Source organism: Peromyscus eremicus, chromosome 9, assembly GCF_949786415.1.
Source record: "Peromyscus eremicus chromosome 9, PerEre_H2_v1, whole genome shotgun sequence".
Classification (NCBI taxonomy): Eukaryota; Metazoa; Chordata; class Mammalia; order Rodentia; family Cricetidae; genus Peromyscus; species Peromyscus eremicus.
Genome location: NC_081425.1, coordinates 625,074 through 650,122, shown reverse-complemented (window position 1 = coordinate 650,122; position 25,049 = coordinate 625,074). Strand labels below are relative to the sequence as shown.

Genomic DNA, 25,049 nt, shown 5'->3' with positions numbered 1-25,049 from the left:
CAAAAGCTGTAAGTGCTTTTAACTGTTGAGCCATTTTTCTAACCCCACAGGAGATTGCTTAGTCTTTCAAAAGTAAGTTGTTTGGTAAAGCAAAACAAAACACCTAATTGTTTCTCTTAGTACAATAGGTAATTTTTAGTAAGCTTAAAGAGACTTTTTTCTTAAGCAGTATTTTAACCTGTTTAATTCTTATACAAAATATTTGATGATTTTGTTCTCTGACCTAAGAGCTTGTATTATACCTCCAAGCAAACCATTCATATGACATTAAATCTCTTGAGACACATAGCAAGTGACATACTATAATCATTATAATCACAAAAATAGCTGTTGTCATGTGGAAGAAAAGTTTCCACAGGCAACAACTGCCTCCAAGACTGGGGATATTCATATCTTAGTCAAGAAACATTTTTATCCCCACAAGGTAGAACTATCATTATTGAACACATTGAATATCTTTAGATAACAAAGGATTGCAAGAGTTTTCCTGAAATAGAGAAATACGTGCCTAGAGACCACCACTGGTGTAAGGTCAAGGAACATAATTCACTTGAAATGGCCTATTTTATTACCTACACCCCCCACAGAAATAGATCCTTGATAAAATAGGTCTCATATAATATATTGAATGGTACTAAGTTAAATTTCCTTTTTATAAGATTTATTTGTGTGTGCATGTTCAGTAGCACGCACGCATGCCACGTGTGTGTGTGTGTGTGTGTGTGTGTGTGTGTGTGTGTGTGTGTGTGTATGGGTGGGTGTGCCTCTGAGGCCAGAAGAGAAGGTCCTATCTCTGGGAGCTAGAGTTAGAGGTGCTCATGAGGCAAATAAAGTGTGTTATAGTAACTGAGCCTAGGTCCTCTGGAAGAGCAGTCAGTCTTAACCACTGAGCCAACTTGTCAGCTCCTCAAATTATTTCTTACTGAGTATCTCAAAATGAAGTTTTTTTCTTCCCAAGGCTTTAGTTGCACCATCATGCATTTTTAGGTTCTTGTTGTAACAGATGCCAGGCCATATAATAAAAAATATCTAAAATGGAGACAAAATAGTAAACTATCTAGAAGTGTAAAGTAGTGAATCAGACTACACACAGATTTTTGTTGCTTGTGTCTACTACAGGGATTTACAGCAAACTTTTATGCAGTTTGAATATCAGTGTCTATTTTTTTATATTATATTGTGATACATTAGTTATGCTTATTATATTAAAGGTTATTAATAAGATAAGGTAAATTAATTCATGGCTGGAATACTTCACAGTGAACAAATACTACTACAATTATTATAATTTAAGCTTTATTATAAAGTAAAATAATTTGTACATCATTTCTATGTCACTCTCTTAGGTGTTTGGTGACTTATACAATTAGTAATTATGGAAAAACACTATTGCCACTAAAATATTTAAAGTTCAAACTGTATTTAGTTGAAATCAATGGAGTATTTTAACTATGGAATAATAGCAAAGACTTGAAATTGCATTGAGTTTCTCTCAAAGTCTGTTTCTCAGAAAATGGAAATGATGACAGGCTCTCCCCCAACAACTGGGCTAGGGAGAGAGCTTCGGCTAGGACATAGCCTGGGTTCATGGTACCAAAAGATAGGAAGAAACAAAGCCAAAATCTGTAAGTCAGAGACTCAAGCCATCACAGGGGATGTCTAGAAGCCAACCACTCACAAAACCTGAAGAAGACAATGCATCAAGATCCTTCAATACTTAGAGGTACAAATACTGTTCCCCACAGCAACTTCATAAGTTCTGAATCCTGAACAAGGAAATCATGTTTAAGATGCTTGTGGTTGGACTTGAGGTAATTGCCTTGCTTTTATGGTTACTGTACTGCTAGATTGCTCTAAATATACTAGAATTTGTTCTAGACCAAAACTCATATCCAGGAGGACATAATCTATCTTTAGAGGAGAGTATATTACAATTATAATCTGACTCAAAATAAGCAATAATTAAATGCATCACCCATAATAGCAAAATGATAAAACAAACATAAATGTCTGATAATAACATATTATCAGATGAGAGAACAATCATGCGGTAAAATTTGCAACAGAAAGGAAGAATTAGATGCTGTGGGATGGTCTGTATGTCAAATTGCTCTGATTGGTCAATAAATAAAACACTGATTGGCCAGTGGTCAGGCAGGAAGTATAGGCGGGATTAACAGAGAGGAGAATAGAGAGAACAGGAAGGTGGGAGGAGACACTGCCAAGCCATGACAAACAGCATGTGAAGACGCTGGTAAGCCACGAGCCACGTGGCAAGGTATAGATTTATGGAAATGGATTAATTTAAGCTATAAGAACAGTTAGCAAGAAGTCTGCCACGGCCATATAGTTTGCAATATAAGTCTCTGTGTTTACTTGATTGGGTCTGAGCGGCTGTGGGACTGGTGGGTGACAGATTTGTCCTGACTGTGGGCAAGGCAGGAAAACTCTAGTTACAGTGGTTGGCAGTACATCTAGCAATATTTAGATTATTCAAAGACATTACTTGGGGTAAAATAAACAAAAATAACAGAACAAATGTCAAATCAGTAAAATTGAGTTGTATCTGAAATGAGTCATCTCTAGAAATGATCTCTTTTTGTATATGTTTTCCTAGACAAGCTGTAAGGAATTCTGTCTTGATCTTGCTCACAGCACGCTGCATATTCATCTCCTGCAGCAGTACACAATTTGCATAATATAATACTCAGTTCTGTGCTTTGGAATACCCTTGGGTGAGATTAGATAAGAGGGACTCTGGTGCTACATTACAGTTCCCTTTGACAGAGGTTTCAGATTTGCCAGAAAAATAGATTACCTGTTGTGGAAGGTTGAAAAGAATGTTTATTATATATAATATGTACATAAAATCAAAGTCATATATTATTGATACATAAATATAATATCATAACTGATTATTACAGTTGTTTGGTGGTAAGACTGAATGACAACAAACATTCTAAGAATTTATATGAAAATGGAAAGCAAACTCAAAGGAGAATGTATTTTAAGGTATTCACATTTTAATCTATTGATTTATGCTAAAGGAATAGTGGAAGAAAACACTTGTGATCAAATATGTATTTCTCTAGCCATCAATAGGAGGAGATTCTAGCTGTATTATAGTGCACAAGCACAGCATACCTGGTGGAAACTAAGTTAATGAAAAAAATTCAGTGGAGGCTATGCAGTAGAAAAACTTGTCAGTTTCTAGTAAATATCAACAAAGAAACTAGAAACTTGTGCTTAGATTTGTGTGAGATACACACCTCATTATTAGAAATATTTTTCTACTAAAATATTTTCATTATTGGAATTCCTATTAAAATAAATATAGTTGTCCTTCTTTAGCCACTGGTTTAGTATTTATACCTTCAAACTAGCCAATCAAAGCATTATAAAAACTTGTGTCTGTGCTGAACATATATATATCTTTTTCATGTGATTATTCCCTAAGCAATACATAAAGCAGCCATCTCCTCATTATTCATATCATATAAGTATCATCAAAAATGTAGATATGGCATGCATGAGGAAATGTAGTCAACACACAAATGTTGTACCATTTCATAAAGATGATTTTGTGTCCCCAGATTGTAGTATCCACAGAGGATCTTGGAAGCACTGCCTACAGAGACTGAGGGGTGACTATGCTTCTTTCTCTTTCAAAACACATATTGTTTCCTTTTTAGAAACACAAGCTTTTGGATTCCAAGTGTAAATGTGATTATATACCATAATTGGAAATGAAAAAAATCTCATTGAAACAGAAATCACACCACTGTTTTCCAACAGAGTGATGGGTAAAGAGGAGACACTGATCAAATAGAAGTAAGACCTAGTGGTCACCGCATGTATGATGAGTACAGTGAATATTTTGTATATTCCAAAGTTGAAAACACATTTAAACATTTTAAATAAAAAAAACTATGCTGGTGAAGTGACAGGCATATTAATAACCTTGACTGAGTCTCCAGGTAAAAAAAGATTGACACAGCATATTGACCCAGGTAAACATTCAGTTATTAAACTGAGTAAAAATAAATTAGTAAGAGAAAATGTGTGCCAATGGCACTTCTTTGAAAGTCTCCAAACCAAGCGCATTTATAAACAGAAATAAAAAGATCATACTAAGAGAAATTTTTTGATTCTTTCTATGAACTATGTCATCTTTTAAAATGTGGCAAACACATTTTAAGATGATGTTCCTTCAGCTGTGCTCTTATCACCAAACACTGATGAATAATTAATAAGCAGCTCCTGCAACAGCCCTATAATGACCAAGTTCCAAAGTCAACATGGCAGAGTTCATGCACACACATCTTTGGCCCCTATTACTGCTTTTCCTATTTTACTAACAACACACTGAGGGCCGATGTCATTGGCATGTCACTTACTGATGGGTAGAGGTAACCTTCTCCATTCATGGCTATGTACAACCCTGTCTTCACTCCCTGGATGGCAACGACACGCAGTCCCACTGGGATGAGGTTGAACAGTGCTGTTGAAGAGAAAGGTGATCTGTCACCAAGCAATAGATAAAGCATTTCCATAGCACTTCCCCTTCTCTTTCTGATAAGAAGCATCATATGTATTTCTATTTTTCCAAGTTTCAACTAACGAAGTTTTGTTTCTCTTTATGGTGAGGAAGCTACTGCCATATAGAAAAATGAGCATCTCATCTTTGGCTTCTCCTTAGCAAGCTCACCTATACCATTCTGAAGGGTTTGGGAGACAGAACAGAGTTAAGCCTGTAATCATGCTTGTACTATCAAAGTCTCTGACCCTAATAGATTCCAGAAAAAAATCATCTATGGGTATTCTCAGGAAGCAGAATTTAAAAAGTGCAACTTGAAAGTTGACTGTCATTTTCTATACTCTGTGACTGGGCATTACAGTGCAGTGTAGGCCAGAAGTTCAGAAGTAATTCCCAAACTAAATTGCTTTGGCAGGAGCAACATCATATGCCAGAAAAAGAAAAAAGAAAAAAAGAAAAGATGTGCAGCCGCCCATGGGATAAACTTAGAAGGTACTAATAAAATAAAATGGCATGCAAATTTTCAAGAAATAATTTTATTTATTGATATTTTGTAAAGTTATATATAAAACTAAAAGTGGACCATGTTCATTTTTATATATCTAGTAAGTTAAAAAACATTTAAGTTTCTATTTTTCTTCACTTCTAATGTAGTATATTTTCACAAAGTGTACTTTTCAACATCATCTTGAATATTGTCAACCATAATATCTCTGCTATATATAGACTGTTTAGTGGGTCTCCAGCAATATTTTTAGTACAAGTGGTATTAACAAGAAAGCTATTAATTAATTATCTGCTCTCATTCAACTCCTTAACTTGAATTTATTTCTGAGCAATGGGAATCAAATGGGAAGTACTCAGCTCTTGACATAAATGTGTAAGTAAAATGTCTTAACTTTAGGCCTTCAACTCTTTTACAGAAATCATGCCACTTGAAATTGGTGAGCAATTTGATTTCATTCTAGGGCTACTCAGTATATAATTACAAACTAAAACTGCAGCAATTGTTGTTCTGCTTTTCTTCTCAGGGGGATGCAATGCAGGATGGAGAAAACTACATCCTCTTTTGCAATAATTACAAATACCTCTTCCCCAGGTCATAACATATCTGCACTAATTTAATGATGAAAGGAAAAACAGCAGGCCATGGTCTTGATAACTACACAGAGATTAATTTGGGGGCTAATATGGGAATAGTTGAGTATTGTTTTCATTATGCAAATTGAACTGTCCTTTGGAGGACTCTGGAGGGTTATGCCATATAGAAAAGGAAAAGGGTTTACTCCTTTTCATTTCTGTTATTTAATATTGAGTACGGTGTGGTGTCATTGGGTACTAAGCTTTGTCCTAACAATTCTCTGTGTCTCTTTTTTGTGTGTGAAAGCTACGGTCACTTGTATCTTTATTATCTCTCTAAACTTTGAAAGGATGGGCACTGTAGGATAAGCCTGAACTTCTGTGCATAATTTTAAGGTAAGATATAAGCTTATGTCTGTCTATGTAACTATCTAACCCAACAATTTAAAATCTATTTATTTTAATTTCTGTATTCTGCTTTTTAAAAAAGTATTGTAGCTTCTGAATATATCATGTCAACTAGATAGTATAATTCCCAAAGGCAAGAGTAATATGAATAATACAAATAATATAATATGGAAAGTAAAAAAAGTTCTAAAATATAGTCTAAATAGCCATAATAAAATTACACTGTCCTTCTTTCCTCGGGATTTTGGCAGGAAAAATTGCAAGCAATTATCATTTACAAATTAACAATGTGGAGCTGACCATAGATGATGTGTGGTTCTAGTTAAAAATACAGATAAATTATTTTCCACTCTTCTTGAATTTTATGTAATTACAAAGCAATGAGGCAAAGCCTAGCGGAAAAAAAAATAAAGATGTCACTGTGATTGTGTTTCTGTTGTGGAATACTCTGGTCTACAGGTAGCAGGGAATTTCAACCCTTGCTCTATGTGAAAATGGATGTGTTTATGAAATAAGATGACCATACTTAGCCCCAGACCAACCAAGTCAGAATCCCTAGAACTGGGTTAAGAACATAAGGAAAGTTTCTAAGAGCTCCTCAAATGAGTCTAGACTGTGGTTCACGTAAGAACTGCCATCCTAAACCCTCTGGGGTGATGTGACAACTTTTACATATTTCAGACAACCAGATCTAACTACACATGTACATACTGTATACTTCACACCCCCACACCTTGCAAAAGAAAAGAGAAAGCAGTCCAAAGAGGCAGCTCTTTCCTTCCGTTGCAGCTTTTCTTTATATTTTCTTTATATTTCCTTGAAAATTTTTGTCATGATGGATTATTTTTCTCTCTCTTTTCCCAAATAATAAGAAAGATATAAATAAATTAAGGAGCAATACTCTAGGCACATTTTCAAGGTAAAAATGGAAGATAAAATAGAGAAAAAAGATTCACTATTTCAAGAAAAGGAAGATTAACAAGGGAAAATACACACATATACCTATATAAATGTATATGTATATATATATGTACACACACACATAACTTGAAAGAATTGAAGAGACTCCCTCCAAACTAGTAATATAAACACACTATTTATACACTTCAGCTCACTTCAGATAAAAAAAACACAGAAAAATACTAATATTTCATATAGAAGCATCATGTGTTAAACAACTTATTCCACATCATTAATTGTTCTAAGAGTCTATGCCTGAGAACTTGATGAGTCAGTCTAAAATAAGAAGAGCTGATGATTCTATTGTATGTATCAAGTCTTTTTCTTTTAATGGAATATAATATTTTATGAACAGAAATGGTAACTGGACAGGCAATCATCCTTGCTCATGACCTAAGAGTTGTATGTCCTATACAGTTTTTGCATTTTACTGAGCCCAGCAGTAAATGAAGTGTGTGTGTGTGTGTGTGTGTGTGTGTGTGTGTGTGTGTGTATTAGAATTCATGTGAAATTAGAGGAAATCAGAGGTCAGAGTATAAATGAAAGAGAAAACAGTCAAAAAACAAAAAGGGAGGGTTTCAGACAAACCCCATGAAAAATGTAAACAAGTTCAATATAAAAAAAAAATGGCAAATGGAAGAGAAATATCAATTTCACATAGATTTTAAATTAATAATCACAGACTCTATTTAATAAGGTAATTAAATGTTTTGTACAGTGTATTTATATGTACATAGCCTGAATATCCTCTCTATGAGAAGGACATTAACTTTTATACCAGTTCATTAGTGTGCCTAACTGTTATGATCAGGAGATGAAAAGTAATGTTCTGGACATAACCATTGTGTGAGCAAAAGAAAACACACTCAGTTTAACACCATAGGTACCTCTTTCTGCATTAGTACCTTCATACATGTAGTCTCAGTGAAATGATACATGCATTCTAGTAGGCAACTAGAAACAAACCAACAGAACCAATCATATACAAAAGTATTTCACAAAGCCATTTGAGTAGCAAACTCAGTTGGTCACTTACTGGAATTGGTGCTGTCATCCTTGGTTCCATCGAGAGCTCCATCGGGGTGCATCTGCAAGTAGTAGCCTTGCCTGCAATATAACCTGGTCACTATGCCCTTGAGCTGGGGATCTGAAAGGCAAACACAGGGGTCATCAGCTTCATATGCTGAAAGGGAGAGATGATTTTCTCCTCTTTTTTTTTTTAAATATGTTTCTTTTTCAAAAGAAGACCTTTTGTAGAGTTTGTACATTTGTATCTCTCAGACTTATCTGTGTCATGGTATTCAGACCACATGAACCACCACAGTTAAAAGAGGTATCATAACAAGCTTCAGAAAATAGTCTATTTTATGAAACTAATATGTGTGTTTATATTATTTATTAGACTGTCAAACTAATTAAATCACTAGTTTAATTATGACTCTAGTTTGTAATTATAATAAACTAATTCTGTCATTCAGGGTGACAGTTCAAGAGTTTTGACTCAGAAAATTCATTAAAGATTTTAAATAGAGTTTTCATTTTTCTTAAATTGACAGCCCTTAAATGTGAGAAAACTGTATTTTAAAAATTGTCTTAAAATGTGATTATACATCTTTAGTAAAATCCCCAGTTTGTACCCCTAATCTCATATGATATACATGAGAGTCTGACATTTCACTTCTGAACTCAGAATGAAGTTTGGGATCAAAAGATACAGGATGGGTAGACTGGACTCAGAGCTGTGGTGAGTGCTTTGCCTATGCAGCACTCAGCACCAAAACCAAACAATACACTAATCTCCATAAGGTCAGCTCTAGGACAACAGCTTGGTTAAGATACAAATTAAATAAGCAAGCTTTTCATTTATACAACTGGAAAAGACAGCCAATGGCATCTGATTCTTGCACGTCAGGCGTGGAAGCAGAAGGAGGTGGGAACTTACTGTAACAAAAATGGGAAACCATGTATTGTGGATTTCTCATTTAATGACTGAGAAAAGATAATTCAGTGCTTCCCCAGAAGCTAGCTGTATCTAAAGTAATAAATATTGGCATGTGGCTTTGCAAAGGCCATCCTCATTTTGGGAATTTATCTGATATGGGACATCATAATTCTCACCATGGCAACAGGCTTCTCTCCACAACAGCTGAATGGGATATTCAAATTTGATTGTGCTGTCCAAATTATAGGAGCTACTGAACAGTCCAACACATGGTCTTTAATAACTACAGACCAGGCAACAGACAAATAGAATAGCACACAGGCCAAACAGGCAGATTTGTCCACAAACAGAAACTCTGAGCTTTTGGTGATTAGCTTTTAAGAAAGTGAGCCAACTTTGAAGTATCATAACATCCGTGTGACAAGCATGTCAGGAGACAGGTGTGTTTAAAAGGCTAAGATTGTAAAAAGAGATATCTAAGTGATTATTAAGGCAATATTGTATATATACCCTCTTCCATAGCAAATAATTTCTAAATTACATAATTCTCTCTCTCTCTCTCTCTCTCTCTCTCTCTCTCTCTCTCTCTCTCTCTCTCTCTCTCTCTCTCTCTCTCTCTCTCTCATCTTTTTCATCATTTTATTCTGTCAGAACTCCAACCCATGGGATGATATTGCCTATACCCAAAGTATGTCTTCCATTGCAGTTAATTCTTTCTGGAAATTCACTCACAGATACAACCAGAGACATCCACACTAGGTTTCTAAATAAGTCAATCCAGTCATGTTGAAAATTAAGATAAACATTGCTTGAGTATTAGTTTTTTAATACATTTTTATACAATATATTCTAATCATGGTTTCACCTTCCCCAACTCCTCCCCAAATCTCGCAATTCTGAAATGTGCATTAGTTAAAAAAAATACAACTACACATTCATTTTTTTCAACACACCCTCTGTCCCCTGCAGACCTGTTTCTAGAGTTAGCTGCATTTTTTATGCTCTTCTTTTCAATTGGTAACATGAAAAAGAGCATAAGAAAACCAGGTGTGGTGATGCATGCCTGTAATCCCAGAATTCAGGAAGCAGAGGCAGGTGGATCTTTGTGAGTTCAAGGCCAGCTTGGTCTACACAGTGAGTTCCAGAATAGCCATAGTGAGACGCTGTCTCAAAAACAAACAAGGGAGCAAGCAAACAAAACACAACTAAAAATAGGGAAGAATTTCTTAACTTCTGTGAAAACATGAAGAGAACTTTATGGACTGGCAACTATTCGGTAAAAACCTGTGCGTTCTGTCATCACTTGTTTTAAAATAACCCCCACATCCTAGCCGTTAGTTCTTCCAGAATTTAGTTAATTAGATCAGTTAAGGTAGGAAGAACCTGTATTCTTGTACACAGTCTCCCTGGCACTCACACAGTAAGCTCTTATGAACCATAACTCATCTCTATTATGGGAATAACAATAAAACACAAAATTATATTGTCTAAAGTTCTTATAATAATAAAAGGCAATCTAATTTAAATTTACCCGGTTTCACAATTCTTGGTATTTTTATTTTTAAAAACTGATAATTACATGTGTCCTCAGGTGTCAGGCATTGTTCTAAGAAAACTCTGATTCATTGAATCTTCACTGTGAGTGAAGGAAACCAATTCAAAAATGAGCAAATTAAGAAAGAGAACAATTAAGTAATTTTACAAAAGGCACAGAATTTACAAGGCTGGAGGTTGAGTATGAACACTCAGTCTGCTCTATTAACAGCTAGGCTATGTGCCCTCTACAAATGGAAAAATTAAATTAAATTGCCTTACAAATCCTAGTGTAAGTCAAACTGCTTAATAAAAAAAAAACAAAACAAAATAAAGAAAACAAAAGTGATACCATTTTTATGATCATCACCAGCTGTGTCTCATTCCTATACATTCACAGGTGAATGTGAAAGGCAAAGCCAGAATAGAGTTGTGAGAGTATCAACGTCCTTGGAAGTGTCTACGCATCCCACTCTGTAGTTGGACAAGTTCCCAAGTTCCCAGTTTCTGCCCCGCCCCCGAATTCCTCACCAGAGTTGTAATCCCTCACCAGGTTTGCTGTAATTGGACCATTTTCCACTTCAGCCAAAAAGAATTTCTAACCGTGACTTGACTGTAATGTGAACAGCGTCAGCCGACCCCATCAGCTTTGTTTGCATGGTCCACCCACTCTGCTGCCTGCCTCCTCAGGGTGCTTCTCCACTGCATACCCTTTCCTCCCCTGTACCTCACCAGCACGGGATTTCTCAGGCTTTTTCAGCAAGTACTGCACCAATAAAGACATCTCTCGAGTTCTTTATCATTATTTTTTAAACATTTGTAAATAGAAATTTTAAAAACTTCTTAATTAAAATTTTTAAATGGAAATATTTTTAAATAGAAATTACTCACTTTTGAACATTTAAAATACATTAAAATATGCAGAAACAGTTCAACCCACATCTATGTATCAAACAATGCTTAAAACAGATGTTGATAATTTGTCTTGTCATTCATGATCATAATTCCACATTTATTGAAAAAATTGTATGGTAGTATCTACCTCACCAAGTTGACTATATGTGACATAAAGAAAGTTGAAGTGGGTGACATTGTTCATGGGATCTAAAGTGAGTGTTTATTGATTAAATACTTACAAGGGGCTAGTAAAACATCCAATAATTTCATAGATGGCTAACAGGAGTCAAAATTTGAACAGTATGAAAATCCACAATGACAATGGCTAGCAAATTTTTAGACGAGTCCTCACCCATTACTCATGTAGTTATGCTTTCCAGATCTCTAAATTCACTAATATAAATGTTTAAAAAGGAACATGGCAAAATAAAACTTAGCACCTACTAGGGAAAAATTATAGGAAAGAAAACATACCAAAATATTAAATATACTGAATTTTGAGGGTATTTATCAACATTCTTATTTTTGCTAAATTTGTACAATGAAGGCATGCCAATTTTATAATGGAAATATAGAAATTGTAGTAACATCTATAAATGGCTGATGAATACAAGTAAGAATAATATTTCATACACATTTGCAACTAAAATTACAATCATATGTACCCAAAAATATAAATACTACTGTTGGGTGCTAAATGGTCCAAATCTTTAAAGGTAGCATTTGTTGGCTGATTTTGTACAGTGGAAGGTACACAGAATGTTCTTTATGACCTTGTTCCTTTCATTACTTATAAAATTATCCATAGCTGATATGGTTGCTTAAAGTTTAACATAATGTCCATCTTTCACCCACTCACAAACCAAACCAAAACACAACATTCCCTCTAAGGCCAAAAAACATCATTAATGATGATAACAAGGCAAGGAAAGATGACGAAAACAGCCACATCAGTCATGTCTGGTGAAGCAAAGAGAGTCTGAGTTCCTAGACTATGAAAATGAAAATAAGGACCTTCACTATAACTGCAACAAGTCTTAGTCTAGCATTCCCTGAACCATTCACCTACATGATTCTTCATGTCACAAGGAGAGGAACAATTGTTAAAGAGAGATCAAAAAAACCTTTCACAGTTTCCAGCAGGGACAGGACCCATCAGGCAGCCATATAAAAGCATACCTCTATGAAGTAATGGTGTGCAAAGCAAGATATCTAGGAGTGTACAAAGCCACAATGGCAAGCCCTTTGCATTTTTGTCATCTCCAAAAATGAAAAGTAAATTGGAATTTATTCATCATTTAATGTACAGATTTATATTGATGTTTCCAGACAGCTACATGTTACATCAGGTCTTTAAGTAACTTAAAGCAGTTGGACAGACACATCCTGTGATTCTGAGGGGCTGTTCTAGGGATACTAACTCTCAATTGATTGTTTCCAATGAATACTTCACCATGTCTTAAAATTTATGTATTCCTAGTGAAGCAGATGCATATATTAGAGCATGTATTTTAACTAACATATGGATAATTTAGGGGGGAAATACACAGGTATAATGTGGATTGAAAATAGAAACAAAATTAGCAATGTTAAATATTAAACATTTAGCTCAGATTAAATTCCTCATCTAGGGATTATAGGTTTAAAGTAAAAATAAAAAATAAGTTTTCTATTCAAATCTATCATGCACTTAGCCAAAGGTTCGAAAATGTTAAGACAATTGACATAAATTTTTATGATAACAAATGCTTACCCTAAATATATATTATGTCCTGACATACAAAACAATGGAAATGTCATTAGTGTGAAACAAACAGTTGTACAGGTGCTCACATTTTTATTAAACTGATGAGGTAAGCAGTTGTGTGACATTTCTCTAGCATTTTAAGTTTAAACCTGATGAACAAAGACTATGATTATGTTCCTGTCTGTGACTGTTGCAGTTCATCTGAGTGAAGCATCAGCACATTAAAAAAGGCAGAGTGTATCACTGCTCTGCTCTTCTCTGCTTGTGTGTAGGAAAGACATTAATAGAATCACTCAAAAACTGGGAATTCCTGGCACAGTGCAACACCTGGAAAGCACCCTTGAAATGCATTCATCTTCATGGGATCACCTGGCTTTCCAGTGTTGTCACTGAGGAATAAGTTATCATTTACTTGACTATGCCAAAAGAATTTGATATTTTCATTTAGATATTTTCATTTAGATAATCAATATTTATAATTTAATGCCTTCAAATTTGCAACTGTAATTCACAAGAAATAAATCACTGGGTCAAAGCACAAAATACTTTAACACATTTTTTTATTGTATGTTTATAAGGGTGAAGTAAGTTGTAAAAAAAAAAAACTCACATTATGGCCATTACGTGGTCTAAGCTAGAGGATGCTAAGGGCTATAAGAGTTTTAATATGTCTCTAGAATGTTAGAATATTGCAATTATAGAATGTTGGTAGGAAATAGTGCTGGAAAAGGTTTTTCTAGCAGAGATATAAAGATTTATTTCCCTTTCGAGCTTTCAGGTACTGGATATTTGGACAGCACTCTCCTTGAAGTAATTTGGGTTGTCTCTCAGAAATATGGAACAGATATTGAGCAGGATTTCCTAATGTCTTGGTGTGTATATGAAAGTATATATGCAGGTGTGCGTGCAAGTGTGTGCACGTAGGTATGCAAACGTGTGTGCAGGTATGAGTTCCCTTGCTTGCTGAGGTGAAATATTAAAAGCAGGTGTTCTGCTCTGTCACTCTTCACCTTCTTCCTTTAAATCAGAGTCTCTCACTAAGCTTGGAGCTTCATATATTTTGCTAGACTTGTGGCCAGCAAACCCCAAATGATAATCCCGTGACCACCCTCACTCAGCGACTGGGGTTTGCCTCACCCCCACCTTGTAACATGAAATCTAATAGGTCTTTTAATAAATAACAGGAGCCAGATATTGGGGTAAATGCTGAAAGATCAGAGAGACAAAGGAACGAGTCACAACTACTTCTCACTTGGCCAACTCCACAAATCTTCTGATTGAATGTCTCTGAGTCCTCTGCTGAAAGAGGTCCAGACCAAAAGGGCTTCAGCCAAAAAGGGCTTCTGCTGAAAAGAGTTTTAGTTCCTGTCTCCTCATGCCTTATATACCTTTCTCTGTCCAGCCATATTACTTCCTTCCAAGTGCTGGTATTAAAGGCATGTGTGCTTCCCAAATACTTGTAGCAGAGGCATGAGATCTCAAGTGCTGGGATTAAAGGCATGTGATTCCCAAGTACTTGGATTAAAGGTGTGTGCCAGCACTGCCTGGCTCTGTTTCTCTCCTAGACTGAGTCAATCTCATGTAATTGAGGGTGGCTTTGAACTTGAAGAGATCCAGACAGATCTCTGCATTCAGAGTGCTAGGATTAAAGGTATGTGCCACCACTGCCTTGCCTCTATGTTTAATCTAGTGACTTGTTCTGTTTTTTGATCTCCAGGCAAATTTTATTAGGGTACAACAAAATATCACCACACCACCTAGCTTTTGATATAGGTGCTAGGGTACTGAACTCACATCTTCTTGCTTGCACACAAAATTTTCTTATTCACCTAAAGTGGCATTCATGCACTCTGCTTTCTGTAATGACTTCCTCAAGAATATCCAACTACCACAGTGTTCTTATGTCCAAATATTATTATTATCCTATATTTTACTAAAAGAGATTATATTAACACAATATTTCTGGGTAACTGTTTCTATCTTCACATTTATCTTTATATCAAATAGGCTTTTCTATTCAGATGTCTAAGTAAGATGCTAAAAATAATATATTTTACCCAGAACTAGCTAGGGTTTGTATAGATTTTTTTTAAATGGACCAAAAGTATACTTGATTCATTAAGTATTCCCTGAGCATCTATCCTGTTCAAATCATCCTGATAGGCAATTGTGAGTAGCATATACAGATATCAAGGGATTTATAGTGTTTCATTGCACACATTAACTTAAAGCTATTTGCTGGTGATTATTTTATGTTCAATTCATAGTACAGAGATGGAAGGGTGCAATAGCTTTTCTTTCCTATCTTAAAGGACAAGGTCAGCACCCCTACAACAAAAATCAGGCTAACAAGAGAAAAGTATAACAAATCATCTAATGGAAACCTTATGTGACATGGAAACTTCAATCCTGATGCATTCACCCTAAGAATCCTTGCTGGTGTATCAACAACACCACATCCTAAAAGTCTCAAGATTATTGTAGGAAACATTGATATTGGCTCATTCTAACATAAGTATTAAGGACTATGTTATGGTTAATTAAGAGTATAAATATCTCCCAGATAGTTAAGCAAATAACTAGACATTTTTACTTGAATTTCCTGATGATTCTATCATGAAAAATAAATAGAACATAAGACATTGTAGTTGCTATTTACCTGCTATTTTAATTTTTAGGTATACCCTTTAGTATGTGTGCTTGTATTGTCCTTTTCAGGTAAAAATTTGGATGAAGTATTCAACAGTGCCTCAGAAACATTGGTACCAACCCTTTTTCTACATTATCATTATAGGGTGCTGTATTAGGAAAGTCATCAGGTATCCTAGATTTTATGGAGATATATTAAATAATGGATGTGTGTATGACATAAAAGTATAAGACAAACTGTCTAGAGGAACAAAGAGACTAAGTGAAGCAAGAGATGAGAAAAGGGAGAGCAGAGGAGTTGGGACAGAAATGTGGGGATGTGCTTAAAGTATATTATGTATGTGTATGAAAATTTGCCCATGAAATTCAATACCATCTATAATAAAGTATGCAGGCAGGAGGAAGGAAGAGAAAGGGGAGGAGGGATTGAGATGGCAGGGGGAGGGAGGGAGGTAGAAAGAAGAAGAGGAGGAGGAAGTGAAAGAGGAAGAGGTAAGAAAGGAGAATAGGCAGAGGACAGGATGGGGTAGAGGGTAAAGAACAGCAGTGTTATACCACAACAAACACATAAAGTCAACAGGTTGACTGATACAACACACTGATCATTAGGAATGAAGAAATGGAGAAGCAGTGCAGGGGAGCCCTCTCTCCAGAATGTAACATTTTTGAAGATTCCAGGACATGCTGGATAGAAGCACACCCATAAAGGGCTTGGCTCCCCTTTTAAGGTGAGCAGTTGAAGATGAGCATCTGTGGAGACTGGAGGAGCTCACAGAGTACTAGAGAGGAGAAAACTTCCAAGACACAGAGCATCCCCTCAAACACTCAGCTGAAGACTGGTAAGTGATTGGAGGAACATAAGGTTGGAAAAGAAGCTATCCAAGTGCATGAAAAGTATTGGTGACATAGATGCACAGGACTGAGAACCATGGCCACAATGAAAATTATCACAATTCACAGGGCTCTAAGCAAAGAACAAATACTTGTCTTTCCTCAGTTTTATGAGGGAAAAAAAAGCTTCAGCTCTGATACTGTCTCAAGTTACAAAACTTGAAAACAAGATCTAAAGAGTATATATTGCTGAGAATAGCAGGGCAACTTAGTAAAATGCTCCAAATGAATGCAACAGGACTGATTGTGATTCCCTGAACCCATGTTTAAAAACAAATAAAGGAGTGAAAGGGGATATAGCAGGCAGTATTTGTAATCCCTGCACTGGGCAGGTGGAGACAGGTGGATGCCAAGGCTTGCTGGTCTGCTAGCTGGCCTTGCTGACCTACTTGGCAAGTAGGATTAATAAAGACCAAGAGACCATATCTCAATAAAACAATAGTAGACATTACCTGAGAACAACACCTAAGATTGTCCTCTGGCTTCCATACCTGCATGTGCACACTTATACACACTCATTTGTATATACATGTATACTCACACATATGAGCACACATATGTACAGTATCTAAGTGACTCAACCAGTCTCAGAATAAGTTCAAACATAAAATACATTCAGGACACAAAAAGATGAGGTGAACATATTTAGAATCATATAAAAAATCAGCAACAAAATAAAAACAACTCTTCATGGAAAGCAGCATAGATAAGATCAATAACACAGAGAAATTAGTTAATTTAAAATTACTTAGAACCAATTAAGTTGTTAAATTTAGATTGTTAAGCTAAGTGTACAAAGAGTTATAACTATAACTTATATTGAAAAGTTCTGCATATATTTATTAGAAAGACAACTAGCTGTTGCAGGATATTTGATCACACTGTGAGTCCAGAGATTGCATTATTTACTGGAAAAACCTGTTTCTAGTTGTGGTATGGCTCAGCCATAGCACATACCTTTAATATAGGAGCATTCTGCTTGAATACTATGGAGAAGATTAAATAAAGGTCAAAAGGCAGAGCAAGCAACCAGTTGACAGGTCAACAAGAAAAAAATGTAGAGTAAGAGGGAGTCAGGAGGAACAGGAGAGAGAGATGCACAGGAAGTAGAATGGAGGGACAATGAGTTGGAGGAGTCTTATTTGAGATAGTGTAGGACGAAGTGCCTTCTAGGATGTCAGCAAAGGAGGAAGGTCAGCTGGGTGCTTTCTGCCTTTGTGAACTATCAGGTTTTCACTCCAACATTTGACTCCCAAGTCTTTATTGGTAAAATTAAATGATTGATATTTAGTAAAACAGCAACAACCTCAAACAAACAAACAAAAAACAACTAGCCTTAAAGGAGATTCTAGGGATAAAATCTACAATGTGTCTGGGGGTGGAGTGATGGATCAGGGCACTGGATGCTCTTCCAGAGGATACAAGCTATATCTCAGCATCCACATGGTGGCTTACAACCAAGTTTAAGTTCAGTCCCAGAGGATCCTATGTCCTCTTCTGGTGTCCACATGCACCAGGCATGTATGTAGTGCACACACATACATGAGACAAAACATCCACACACATAAATAAATAATTTTTAAACATCTACAGTACATTGAATAAAAAATATATGTATTGAGATTAAAAACTAGTTGGTAATTGAATAATAAAAAATAATGAACCCTAAGGCACAGCAGAAGCAATTGTTCAGAATGAAATCCAGAGGAAAAAAGTTTAGGAAATTAAAAATTACCAGAGCTTCAGGGAACTTTGACAACAATTTCAAGAAAGTTGATATGTTTAATTAGGATCTCAGTATGACTGCAAGCAAGGAAAGAAGGAAGGAAGGAAGGAAGGAAGGAAGGATGAAGGAAGGACAGGAGGGAGGAAGGACAGGAGGACAGGAGGGAGGAAGAGAGGGAGAATAATAGCTTGAAAAATTCCAAACTAATGAAAAGTATCAACAGAAAGATTTGAATAACTGTATGAATCCAAAGATAAGACAAGAAAGGAAAACTGAGCCACAACACAAAATTAAGTAGTTGAAACCATCTGATGAAGAGGCAATCTGCTTGGGTTTTTTGTTCTTATTACTTCCTGGGGTGCCTGGAGGGTACTGCCTTACAAAAGAAAAAGATGAAAAAGTCAGGAGTTTTCTTGTTTATAACAATTCAAACAAGATGACAATGGAGCAGCCTTTAGTTGAAAGAAAAAAATGTCATAAGATTTTAAGCCCAATGAAAATGTTACTTAAAAATCAAAGGTAAAAAGAATGTTTCCACACAGCAGAATCTCTTCAGCAGACCTTCAGTATAAGAAACTTTACAGGAGCTCCCTTAGGACAAGGAAAGGGACAACTGGATAGCAACAGGAATCTGAAGGAGCCCAGAAGATGACAAATGTGCAGGACAATATAGAGCTGTTATTTTATTGTTGCTCACATGTCTTTAACAGTTGACCATTTAAGCCAAAATAATAATTATGTGAAGTCAGATTTTTAAGATGTAATGGCCAATCATGATTGACAGTTTGATGGGACTTAAAAATCACAAGAGGACACCACCTCTGGCTGTATCTGTATGGACATTTCCAGTTTTAACTGGTAATGAGGGATCCACCCTGCACCAATCCACAGGCTGGAATTCCAGACTATGTAAAAAGGTGAAACCAAGCCCAGCAGCTGCTGTGGAATGTCATTCTATATGCTGTGAATGTGTGTTGCTCTGATTGGTTGATTAAACTCTGATTGGCTAGTAGTCAGGTAGGAAGTATAGACAGGATAAGCAGACTAGTAGAATGCTGGGAAGAGGAAGACTGAGTCAGGAGTCGCCACCCAGACACAGAGGAAGCAAGATGACAAGGCAGAACTGAGAAAAGGTACCAAGCCACATGGCTAAATATAGATAAGAATGATGGGTTAATTGAAGTGTAAGAGCTAGTCAGTAGTTAGCCTGAGCTAATGACTGAGCAGTTGTAATTAATATAAGCCTCTGTGTGTTTACTTGAGGAATGTGAGTGGGAGAGATTTCCAGATATATTCAAAGGTAAAGAACTTAAATTTATTCTCATTTTATTTTTTATTATGTGTGTATGTTGGGGGGTGGGGTTTATGTGCTAAATGTGTGGAAGTGTCAAGAGCTAGAAGATGGTGTTGGATTCCTCGGAGCCCAAGTAAAAAGTTGTTAGGAGTAACTCCTTGGAATTCATGGTGAGAACCAAACTTGGAGCATCCACAATAGCTAGTGCTCTTAACCTCTGAGACCCAATGTTTTTCAAGTGTTCCTAATGAACAGTAACATTCCATAGAAGATGTAAATTTTTTACTTCTATGTTACGAGGTGAACCTCAAATGGAAACTTTATTGTGTGACCACCCAAATCACACACAACAGTACTAAGCCCCCAATAATTCATGATGTGACTGCATTTGGAAACACAACATTTAAATATCTCATTTATATGTGAGAACCTTAGGAAAGGCTTGATTACAGTAGGACTGATGTCTTTATAAGATGAGATTAAGACACAAAGTATCACAGAGGGAGACTGTGTGAGAACACAGGGAGAAGCAATGGGAAGATACTCAGGAGTAACTACCCCGGTCAAGATCATGGCATCAGCCTTTCAGCCGCTACAACTGTGAGAAAATGCATTTCTGTGTAAGTCCCAGGCTATGACATTCCATTAAGATATCTCTAGCATACTTATATAAATAGTGCCAATGAAAAATAAGGCTTAACTATAATGGTTGGCAACTTAGAGATATTGAAAAACTATGGGCCAGGTGGTGGTGGCACACACCTTTAATCCTAGTACTTGGAAGGCAAAGTCAGGCGGATCTCTGTGAGTTAGAGGCCAGCCTGGGCTACAGAGCAAGATCCAGGACAGGCTCCAAAGCTACACAGAGAAACCTTGTCTCGAAAAAACCCAAACCAAAACAAACAAACAAAAAAAACTATGTAAGGCTGGCAAGATAGGCCTGTAGGTAAAAGTGCTTGCTGACAACCTGAGTTCAATCCCCCAGGACCCACATGGTAGAAGAAGAAAACTATCTTCAACCAGTTGTCTTCTGACCCTCACACACACACACTAATAATGAGTAAAATAAAGGTGAACATAAATAAATAATTTTAAGCTAGGTAACTGAACAGGCGAAATTTTTTTTCTGTACCTCCCATTTCCCAATGTTTCTTTTATGTTATTATGTCTGAAGAACCAAATTTAGCCCTGACTTTCTGTCTCAACATTAGCACAATGCATTCTGTAGAATTTTTTAGTGTTAGGGAATTATACAATGTCTTTTTCATATTCAGTTTCTTTCATTATATAAAGACCTTGCTGATGTTTCTGAAGACATATATTCTTCCCACATTGGGTAATAGGTTGCAAACCACTAATCAAATGCTAAATATGAAGTGATGTTTCATTAGATAAAGAAAAAGAAAGGTGGTTTTCCTGTGTGCTCATTTGACCTCAGAATTTCTGATGAATGATATCTACCTGCATCTGCAGCTCTCACCAGGTGAAACGTAAAGAAAATCTGAATCTGAGAACAGATAGGATTTGCCTGAGATTACCCAGGTAGAAAGGAGTGGGTGTGTTCTAATTTCCAGATGTTTTTTGCTCTGGAATTACCCAGCTTTGCGATGCTGATTTGTGTTTGTGAACATGCCGTTAGAGTTGTTAGACTCTTCTTTATTCAAATTATCAACTAAGTCTCCACACTTGCGACAACATGACTTTGCACCAAAGGTCTGTTTCAGTTTCTCCTTCTTATGCAATGGTCATTTGTCATCCTTGTTAGGGAAAAAGGTATCATTTGGAGTGTTTTCTTTTTCTTTTCATTTTCTATGCATGTATGTGTTTATATGTATATACAATATTAATGTACATTTGTTTATGTGAGTGTAGATGTGCCATTTTTTAATGTGAGAGTTAAGGATTAAACTCATGCCCTTGTACTTTCAAGGGAAACAAATAACCAACTGAGCCTTCTTCTCAGACCCTCATTTGTATATTTGAAAAGCCATCATTAATATTCTAGCATTAAATTATTTTTAGGCAATAAAATATACAAGCAAAAACAGGAAAAAAGGCATTGTTCCTCCAGGTGTAAAATACCATGTTGAAGTCTGATACATAACTTGATTCATGTCAGGAAGATGTTGATGTGGCAATTCCAGAGCTTTTCTGAGAGGTTTGGGGTTCTATGATGATTTTGTTACTGTCCTGCCAAAGGATAGCTGTCAGATAAGGAAAATTCCCTTCTTAAACAGTAGCACTGAGAAAAAAAATCACGAAATCAGACAAAGAAAATCATAAACAGGAATAAGGTGAGAGATGGGAGATTAATGTGTGAGGTCAGTGTACTGTGTGTCAGAAGTAAGGAGACTGGGACATAGTATTAAAAAAAACCCAATTATTTGACAGTATTATAAAAAAGAGGATCAGTGACTAAGGTTAAAGACATATGGAGCTTGAATAACAAGAAAACAATAAGGAATGGACAACTCAAAGCCAAACTTAAAAAGAAGTACCTTTGCCAGATGGCAGTGGTGCACGCCTTTAATCCTAGCACTCGGGAGGCAGAGCCTGGTGGATCTCTGTGAGTTCGAGGCCAGCCTGGTCTAAAGAATGAGATCCAGGACAGGCACCAAAAGTACACAGAGAAACCCTGTCTTGAAAAACCAAAAAAAAAAGTACATTTATTTTGTGCACACGATATTTGTCTTAAAAAAGTGTACCCCTCGTGTAAACTCTTAGTTTTCTCCTAAAGCAAAGTATCATATATCACAGCAAGAAACTTAACATGAAGGTTTCTTTGTAAGTCCTTTAGCATGTTTTGGAAACAAAAGAAAATGTTCTTTTCCACTTTATTTACTGTTTAACCACATTTGGCTGTTAGAAAGGCCTGGTAAAACCTAATTAAGATAAAGACATTCTTAAAATGGTAATTCTTTTACAAGCAGAGAGGAAATCTCTGTACTTTATAATTACATAGGCCATTGAACATGTGAAGCACAAGGAATTAGGCTTCTTATGACTCACTAACATGCCTCAGAAAGCCCCCACTGGCTTAAGGGAAAATGAATTTGCAGAAAACTAGGAGGCAGTCTGTCCCCAGACCCATCCTATAGTCTCCAGGAACAAAACCTAACATTTGGCTGTGGCCTCCTCCCTGCAGTACAGTGGGAAAAACACTTCAATTGAATCACTCAGCTGGGTGGTTTGAGGTAAGTCATAGGTTCCAAGAGTCCTCTGTAAAGTGGACATAAAATACCTGCCAACCAATGTCACAGGATGCTAAGGAAATCTCATGCAATACTTTAAGGAGTGAGGAGCATTGTCAAGGAATGAGTCTAAAAACAGTGGGCAAGTATCCAAACCTTGGGAGTCTGGTTTGTTCTAGTAGAACAGAATCTAAAAATATGCCGAGAACATAGTATGGCAATAAATTCAAGAAGGCAAGAGGCAGGGTCCTACATAGTTGGCTTATGTTGGTTTTCCAGTTGCTGCACTGTTGGATATTATGAATGTCATTAAAATGTGTGACCATATTATAGGTAGTACAGCCTCTCCCTGAAGTGAGGACAGTGGGCCAGTAGCAAATACATAGCTCTGAGCTGTGTAGGACCTAGACATTATGGGATGGAGTTTTACAGAGGCTGGTTGACCACATTAGCTACCCACTGGGCACAAATGGTTGTTTCCTCTTCAGCCTTAAATCATCTATGTATTTGTTATTTTATCATGGAGCTTTCCTGTCTCCTGCATCTGGAGCTGCATGAAACCAGCCAGTCTACCTTATTTCAATGTCACTGCAGCATTAACTGTGTCCTGTTACTTGTGATTACCTCTCTCTGGGATGTTATAAGTGTCTTGTTATAAGTGGTCAAAATAATGGTCCTCTAAAACTGCCTATATCCTCATTCCCAATATTAGTAAACAAACATGCGACATTACAAGGCCCAGGAGTCTCACCAGATAAATTGGAGGACCAGGCTAGTGAAATTATCATGGGCTATTGAGTCTCCCCAAGGATAATTATAGGATATTTGACAAATGGTGAAACAGAGTATACTAGCTTCATTTCTGTTGCTGTGATAAAATAACCTACAAAAAGCAACTTAAGCGAATGGGTTAATTTTAGCTCACAATTCCAAGTTACAGCCTATTATATAACAAGGAAATCAAGGTAGCAAGAACTGGTGGCTAGTCATATCAAATACACAGCCAAGAGCAAAGAGAAGGGCTAGGGAGAGAGCTCAGTGGTTAAAGCATTGCCTTTGCAGGTTCAGATACATAAAAAACAATGGGTGGATGTCATGATCAGCTGTAATTCCAGCCTCATGAGTGATTCTCTCAGAGCAAGCAGGATATGAAGACTAGCCATATTGAAGGGTTCTGGGATTGACTGAGAGACCCTACCTCACTAAATAACATGACAGAGTGATGGAAGATGATTCTAAACAACCTTGGGCCTCTAATTGTATGCATGTGCATATATACACAGGTGTGCCCACATTCATATAAGCATGCACACACAATCCTCTCCATACATACACACTCCATATACATACTCATGAACACAGGGTGAGCAAAGACAAGGTAGAGGCAGATGAACACATACCTTCCTCACTTTAAGCTAAGCAGTTCATACTGAAACCAGTGTCTAAGTAACTTCCTGTTGTCGTATTTTTGTTGTGATTATATGCATCACAGATCTTTTACAAAATTAATCATCTGATGCTTAAGAAATATATTACTTTTTACAAATCCGTTGTCCAATTTGTAAGAAAATCCTTGAGATTTCAGTTCTTTTTGAAGCCAGTGTGATCCTTTAATTTCTTTAAAATGTCTTACATTCTTTACAAATATAAAATAAGGGCATCCTGCTGTGGATATCGTTCTGTATAAATAAAACACTGATTGGCCAGTGGCCAGGCAGGAAGTATAGGCGGGACAAGGAGAGAGGAGAATTCTGGGAAGTGGAAAGTGGAGGAGGGAGACACAGCCAGCCGCCGCCATGACAAGCAGCATGTGAAGATGCTGGTAAGCCACGAGCCATGTGGCAAGGTATAGATTTATAGAAATGGATTAATTTAAGATTTAAGAACTAGATAGCAAGAAGCCTGCCACGGCCATACAGTTTGTAAGCAATATAAGTCTCTGGGTTTACTTGGTTGGATCTGAGCAGCTGTGGGACTGGCAGGTGACAGAGATTTGTTCTGACTATTTGCCAGGCAGGAAAACTCTAGCTACAAAGCATCCACTCCAACATGCAGTCCTATCAAATGTATCTATCTACCTATTGCTTCTTTCTTTACTCCTATATTTCACACCATAGATCACTTGTTCCAAGTTGATTTTATACAGGAAAAAAGTTGTTTCTTTTTTCCTTGATAAATCATGTTTTCTCATGTT

General features: G+C 36.5%; 1 protein-coding gene across 3 annotated transcripts in view; it reads right to left on the bottom strand.

The window, feature by feature from the left end:
- Positions 1 to 25,049, bottom strand: part of Fgf14 (fibroblast growth factor 14) — a 651,360-nt gene that overhangs the window by 139,710 nt on the left and 486,601 nt on the right. For 2 of the 3 annotated variants that reach the window (XM_059273157.1, XM_059273158.1), the window contains exons 2-3: positions 8,022 to 8,132; positions 4,398 to 4,501 (exon numbers count right to left, since the gene is read on the bottom strand). In XM_059273157.1, coding sequence (XP_059129140.1) covers positions 4,398 to 4,501; positions 8,022 to 8,132 — 215 coding nt within the window. The remainder of the gene's footprint in view (positions 1 to 4,397; positions 4,502 to 8,021; positions 8,133 to 25,049) is intronic. The other variant, XM_059273159.1, reaches the window with a different exon arrangement.